This window comes from Linepithema humile, chromosome 6 (assembly GCF_040581485.1).
Source record: "Linepithema humile isolate Giens D197 chromosome 6, Lhum_UNIL_v1.0, whole genome shotgun sequence".
In the NCBI taxonomy this organism is placed as follows: domain Eukaryota; kingdom Metazoa; phylum Arthropoda; class Insecta; order Hymenoptera; family Formicidae; genus Linepithema; species Linepithema humile.
Genome location: NC_090133.1, coordinates 6578945 through 6586280, shown reverse-complemented (window position 1 = coordinate 6586280; position 7336 = coordinate 6578945). Strand labels below are relative to the sequence as shown.

Genomic DNA, 7336 nt, shown 5'->3' with positions numbered 1-7336 from the left:
ACTATGATAATAACGAGAGGCACGGCGACGGCGGCGACGGCGACGACGTCGGCACGGTGGGCGCTTCTCCTGAAGCGAGAGATGCTCGGCCGAGCTTATCACAACGTCAGCGGACAACGGCGATCAGCGACGACGGCCCCACGTAGCGACGCTATTACGACGATGTTGTCTCACGATTATGGCCGTCGCGCGGCACACGACAGCAACAGCAAGAATAGAAACACCACCGTGCCGCAGTGGATTAGCGACAACAGCAGCAGCTGCATACTAATCACATTGACGCTGCCCTATTACTATTATTACTACTATTGCCGATGTGCCAGCATCGCAGCCGCGTTGTACGCCGACGACCACGAGGACGATCTGGTAGCGCGAATCCCGAGGCAGCGGGAAGACGACGCGAACGGCATCGAGACAGCGAGCACTGACGACGATCGTCTTCTCCACCGCCAGACAGGACTACATTGTGGCGCGTGACCAAGCGCTTCACTACCACTCGCCGACACGCGCGATCACGCATAGTGCGACGATGATTAGCGCGACGGCGTACGAACGATAATCCGCGGGCCGGACACTTGAGTCGCGATTCAGCAACGACAGCGCGGTGTCATATCGACGATAATAAAACGTATAACAGTCGGCGCTCTTGGAGCGCGCGATTGATCGTCACATCGACGTCGATACACGACGGGGAGAGAAACAGTGTTACACGCGAGCGCATAGAAACTCGTGTCACGCACGGTCATCGGCCAGTGTACACACACCGGGGTTGGGAGGGCGGGGGTGGACACTCGGGTATAGAAGTGGCGAGGAGAGGACGAGAGCCAGATATCGCCGTCGATCCAGATAAGCCGTGCGAGCGCGATAAGGTACGGACGGACGCTTCACCCCCCCATCCCGGCCGTGACAGTCGACCTGTCACAGACTTTATAAACAGGCTTTTTTTCTAAGAAGTTAAGAACCATCGCAAATAAAGAAGGAAACAGAGGGAACGTTAGCGTCAGCCCATTCGCTGTGCTTACCGTGAGCTCTCGATTCGCGTGTAATTAGCGCGTACGTTGCGTACCGCTCGAGAACACGCGTTGCATACAATACACTTACATACACACAACACCCCATGCACACATACATACACACATACACACACATATATATATATATATCTATGTACGCATGCATGCACCCACGTATCTCGCGTTCGCATATTGTACGTGATAAGGGCGCACATTGAGCAAAAGCAGAAAGATAGAGAGAAAAGGAGGGAGGAAGAGAGAAAAGGAAAGAGAAGGAAACAAAAAGAACTATTAGTGTAGGCACACACAGAGGGTAGGAGCCTGTATATCGCATACGAGAGAGTGCATCTACGCATCGGCGTGTTTCATAAAGCAGCATCACTACTTTTCGTACGGATCTCTACATGCCGCATCGAGTGCATCGCACGGCCGATTAGAGACAACTCAAGAAATTGAGCCGACCAATCGTGGATCCTCCGATCATGTCGCTGCTCAGCGTAACGGGTGAGCTTTTCAACTTTTATTTATCCTTTCTCGAAACTTGTGACTTTAATCGATTTCGTCGGATTTTTGATGAGGTGGAAGATGTAGTTATCGGAATAAACAGATAAGATATTTTGCCGGTCGACTTGTAATTGCGCTGAAGATTTAACGAAGCAACCTGACCTTCGGCTTAATCCTGTTAAGTTTAAATCCTTCGGAAGGTTCAGAATTATCGTTATAAAAAATTTTGGACTTATAATTAATGATATCAATTCTATTCTGTCTTGAAATAATTATTTGCTTCACCTTTATATAACTATTAGATGTAACATCTGGTTAAAATGGAGAAAAGGATTAAAACGAGTTAAGCCCGAGAGGAAAAATTAAATCGGTACGGAAAAAAAAATCTAAATAAGTTAAACTCGAGAATGGAGACAAGATCAAAAAGTCGCACTGCCCGTGCGAGAAATGTCGTTAAAAGATTCTACATTTCGGAGCGGCGCGAAATGAGCGATATAGCGCTATTAAAGTCTCGTACGGAAAGCAGCGGCTGGCGCGAAACTGTTTCGACTTCTTTACGAGGTTTTCGTCGGAGATAAAAACTCCTTCCCGTTAGAAAAGTTCAAAGAGGATTTCCCGGCCTTTTCCGGATTTGCCTGTTACAAGAGGTAACAAAAGAAAAAAAAGCTCGGAAACTTTCGCAGACGGGGAGGGCGAGGGGGGGGGGGGGATATCAATTATTGTTGCGCCATCGAGTAGGCGCGGAAGAGCGCTCGAATTAAGTGAGATGCGTGACGTAATTAGCGCTAATGAAATTTCTAATTGCGTTAATTGGAGAGGCGACCCGCGATGGCGTGCCGTTGCTTTGCAACGAGCATTAAATGTTACAAAAAAAATTCTCGTTTATATTCTTTCCCCCGCCGCCCTCCCCACCCCCTGCTATTCTCATCGGACGGGGGACGATGCAAGCGATGCACTTAATTTTCAGCGATATCATGGAGAAATTACAATGCGCCGTTTACCACTGCTGCCGTTAGATTATAATCTACCGGTAAGACTACGGTGATACCGTGCGACCGTCGCACGACATCGCAAATCGATCGGTTGCTTTTAACGTTATCGCACTCTCGTTCCCATTGTCTCGCGTCCATCGCGCCCGATTATCGACTTAGGAAGCGTGATTTATACCGACGTCTCGCGTCTCGCAATCACACACTTCGCCGCTGTGAATACGGACGTACGTAGGTACGCGGAATCGATATCGAAATGTCGCGCATTCCTGCAATTGTGTAACTTGATTTTATGATGGACGCGGGACGGTTTTATCAATCGTAACTTAATACTGCCATAGATATATTTTCTCGCTCCATGCGGAAAATATAGATGCCGGCCGGCCGAGAAATATGATCGCGCATAAAGCGATTTCGGAAGCGGAAGCTCACTGTTCCGTGAGCAGAGCCCGCACGCGCGATACTGAAATCCGACTTGACGTAGTGACGTAATCCAATGCTTGCGGAAGACCCGCCGGGAGATATATGTACAAATTTCGTGCATTTTTATGTGTATCGCGGCTCTCGCTATGTATCCTTTATATACACAGAAAAATAGTTAGACACCGCGGTATTATTTTCGTGCTTCGCGAGTAATCTGTTATTCCAATGTACATTCCGATATGAAGAATAATGACTCACTATTTCCATGACATTAGCGCTCAAAATTGCCAATAATAATTGTCACGAATTGCAATTTTCTCGCGCATCTGAATATTCATCGTTCGTAATATTCTTGTTTCAAGAGATACCGATATCTTCCACACGCTATTTGGCACACACTTCTGACAGATTTAGAATCCGGCTAAGTGACATCGCAATACCTCGCGATGCATCCATTTCCGAAGTTGTATTTCTTCAACGTACATTGTTCACGTGTGGATCTAAGTGGAGATATTTCTCCCCGACTTTTCCACTTCTTCCCATCTACGTCACGCAGACGACGGGAGTATCCGGGAGAAATAGCTGACATAAGCCGTCTCGGCGCGGAAGGGCTATTGGGGAAGAGGGAAGAGAGAGATATCGTAAACATATATCGGCTGACAATAATGAGAAATAACGTCCAGCTCCATCCCGCCGTCCTTGTCCCACGTGTATTCATAAATATATCGCCGGGACAGGCGCGTATACTTGCGTGTGTGTGCACTAGGCGGTAGGCGGCTAAGCCAGCACCTGACTCAGGTGTGCTCAGGTGCCTCCTTTCCACCGACCGGCTGTGTACATATACACGACGCGCGCCTGGCCCGTATACATCACAGATGCGCGCGCGGGCGAACGAGCGAGCGAGCGAGCGAGTGAACAGGGTTCGTCCATGACTATGAGACACGGAGAGCATAGTGCAACGGTTGACCCCGGTACGCGGGGTCATTCCCTCCTTCAGCCAACCGCCGCTCCAACCCCACTCGCCGCCCGCCACCCCCTGCACCGCGGCTCTTTTGCCGCTCCCACCCGGCTCCCTGTCCTGCCACCCTCCCTTCCCCCCCTTTCGTTCTCTGCCTTCGTCTTCCTAACCCGCTACTATCGCAACCACCACGCGATTCGTGTACGCTCTCTCGCTTTCTCTCTCACTCTCTCTCACTCTCCGTTCGTCGTTTATCCGATGAGCAACGATGTATCTACCAGGTGGTACGACCTATGTAAACTCCCGCATATATACTACCGGGCCGAGGCAGCTTGAATTTTCCCTCGCCTCGTGCGGAGATTCAAGGGACGAAGTTAAGCACGGAAAACCGGCGGCGGCCGCGCGCATCGCGGCCAATTGTTGTTCATCGAGCCTTCCCGTGCCTCTCTCGTCAACCCTACACGCCGTTTGGAAGACGAGCGGGATCACAAAGAACGCTGAGCGACGTATCGTTGGGAAAAGGCGGCAATTTACGCGCGGAAGCAGCGATCAGACTCGAGTTGCCGCGATTAAAGCGGGCTTGACGCTTTGCGCATGGTTGATTTATCTCCCCTTAGTTTTAGATTTAGTTCCTTAGGAGTTTGATTAAAGCGCCTTCGAAATTACCTCTAAAAGATAAATACGAATCCCGACGAAATACGTGTTCGCAGACGAGAGTAGACGTTCTTAAAGTGCTTGAACAGCGATTTAAAATAATAATGATGCGCTTCGACGTAAGAATGTTGATGGAGATTTAAATTCTTCCCCGGGGAGAAAAATTTGCGAACACTTTCATAATACACATAAGAAAAAGCGTCGTCGTAAGAACTACAATGATCTCGCGAGAAGCGATAACATAAAAGCGAGAGGAAGTCTGCAAAGAGCAAGAAGTGATTGAAGAGTGCCGTCACGCGAAAAAGAAACTCCCGTTCTTCAAACCCAATCCACTCAGACTCTCTTTATACTCATAATAGTCCCTCTGCTACTATTCGCAGAGAATTTGTTCTCAGCGATTTTTTTTTTCAAGTTCACCATTTGTGATATCTCGATACTCGTTGCATTCCGCGACGCCTAAAAGACAAGTGGAAGAAAAACGCTCGGACGCGCTCGTTTGCGAATGACACAAATGATTTAAGGTGTCACGAGCATCGTGGAAAAAATTGCTCCGAATTTCGAGGGGATTTTTCTTCAGCGCGATTTTTCGGCACGTTTTCGGACGCACGTGTGCGCGGCATTGTCATTGTAAATCTCCTCTCTCGTAGTATTTTCCCCGTCAGCGAAATATAATACTTTCAATGGCGACGTCTCTGGCAGAGACCTACTTTCTTTCTATCGTTCTCTCGCCGCTCGCCAGCTCGCTAACTCGCTTGTTTGCTTGTCCGCGAAGGGCTATACATTTGCCGCGCTGCGTTTCATCGCCATGATGTCGGAAATGTGTCATCGTTAATGGAGATGAAATGCTCGCAATAACGACGGCAATCCGTTCCGTTCGCGTTAACGAGCGTGCAGACGGTTATTTTCGTGCGACAATGCGCGAAGTCGCGCGCGCGCCGCGTCGCCAATTGCCGAGGCGGCATACGCCTTCGTGAAAATACGAAAAATCGAAAGGAGCTGCACTTCGGCACGTATCGCGTTTCGCGTTAGCTCTTCTTCCTCAACAATATTTTATATTTTATAATAGTGGCATTTCCATACAGAGAGTTGCGGATTTATAAAACCAATAAAATTGATTTTTCTCAATTTATTTTGCAATATTTGATAATTGAACGTTGTTTTTTTAGAGAATAGTTTTTTTTAATTCCCTCAAATAATGTTGGACTATCTTTTGCTTTCACTATTCTCTGATATTTTCAATTCGAGCTCTAAATAGCTTTTTAAAATATAATATTACGAGTTATAAATTTGAAAAAGTAGATAAAAATACACGAGTAACAGTACATCCGGCGTGTGCGAAACCGTATGCAGCTGCGGTCGCGAGGCGGGATAAAAATTTTCGTCGGTGGAAAATTCGCCGCGGAATGCTGATTTTCGCGGAAACGACGCGATGCAAAATGATCTTCCGCGTTACCGTTGCATTACCTCGCCCCTTCGATTTCCTTGAATGAGAACTTTTGGTGGGCGATTTGCGGCAGTCTGGCGCACTTTAAGTTGCACACAAGCGCGCCCGTACGTGTGTAGGTGAGTGAGTGGGAGGGTAGTTTCCTTCAGGAAAAGGAGAAGGAAACGTTATCAGGCACGGAAACCATTCCCTTCCCCTCGCCATTCGTAAACGAAGGCTGATCTTATCCACGTTCGCGAACGAGATCTTCCAAGCTTTTCCTTAAGACCGGGACCTCCTAAAACATTTGGAGCCCTCTTCGTTCATTGATAATCAGCCGGTGCGTTTTTTTTCCCCTATCTGAGTAACGAAAGTTATGATAACGGTAAATAAGGCGGGGGATAGCGACGCAGCTATTTTGAGATTCAAGCGTCAATAATTCTCAAGTTATATGATACACTTTATATATAGACTACGCGACAGGCGTTAGCGTCGGTCTAAGCACTTTAGAAGCGAAATAGGATACATAGCGTAAGAAACGTAACTTGCTCGCGGCAAAAGTTTCTCTTTATTGTGTCGGTATTTCAAGCGGCGCGACGTACAGCAACCACTGAGAAACTTGGCCATCGCTCAGTGACTGCGCGAACACGAAGGCGAAAGCTGGCCCTCCCTCGTCTACCGCAACGACGTATCGATATACGAAACTTCGTGCAATTAACCGAGTTTATATTTACACGAATAACCCATTAACTTTTCTCTGCAAGCGATCGTTTTCGCTAAGTTCAGCCGTTCGTTCTTGCGACAATTCACGTTTGAAGAGAAAAAAATCCACTCGTTAATATGTAATGTGCATATGTGTCGTCAGTCGATATAATTTCCGATTTGAGCGGAAATTTTTGCTGTGCAAACGCCGTGTGTTCCGCGCAAAGTCATGTCAGCTCTCGAGAAAAACAGACAGCGAGCCGCTTTTTTCTCGTGTTCGTCGCACCTCGGTAAACGGGAGCCACTTTTCCGAGCCGATGGAGGTTTAGTTTATCGAACGAAAAAGTTCACGGCGTGTTAAAGGGTTATCGGGTAGTCCGTATAGATTCTCTGCACCGCTCTTCGCTCCGGTGACTGGGGGGCATTCCCGGACGATGTTTTCGTAAACTCATTTTCGTGAGCACCAGGCCTTCGGAATTTTCAGGTTTATGCGCGGCGTGTGCAGCTTCGTTTGGCTTGGCTGAGAAATGAGGGAGGGTGTGCGAAACATTTTTTTAAGAGGCATTCAAAGGTTGCAATAACGAGCGTGCAACATCTCAACGTATCTTCAACAGCCGCATCCTGTTTTTCGACGCTTTACGAAGGACGGTGTGGATTCGGCCGGAATGAA

The 7336-nt window shown here is 48.0% G+C and overlaps 1 protein-coding gene across 1 annotated transcript in view; it reads left to right on the top strand.

Moving 5' to 3' along the window:
• The first annotated feature begins 472 nt into the window (after window positions 1-472).
• LOC136996929 (uncharacterized) overlaps window positions 473-7336 on the top strand; it is a 60604-nt gene continuing 53740 nt past the window's right edge. The window contains exon 1 of the mRNA XM_067356514.1: window positions 473-1517. Coding sequence (XP_067212615.1) covers window positions 1496-1517 — 22 coding nt within the window. The 5' untranslated portion in view covers window positions 473-1495. The remainder of the gene's footprint in view (window positions 1518-7336) is intronic.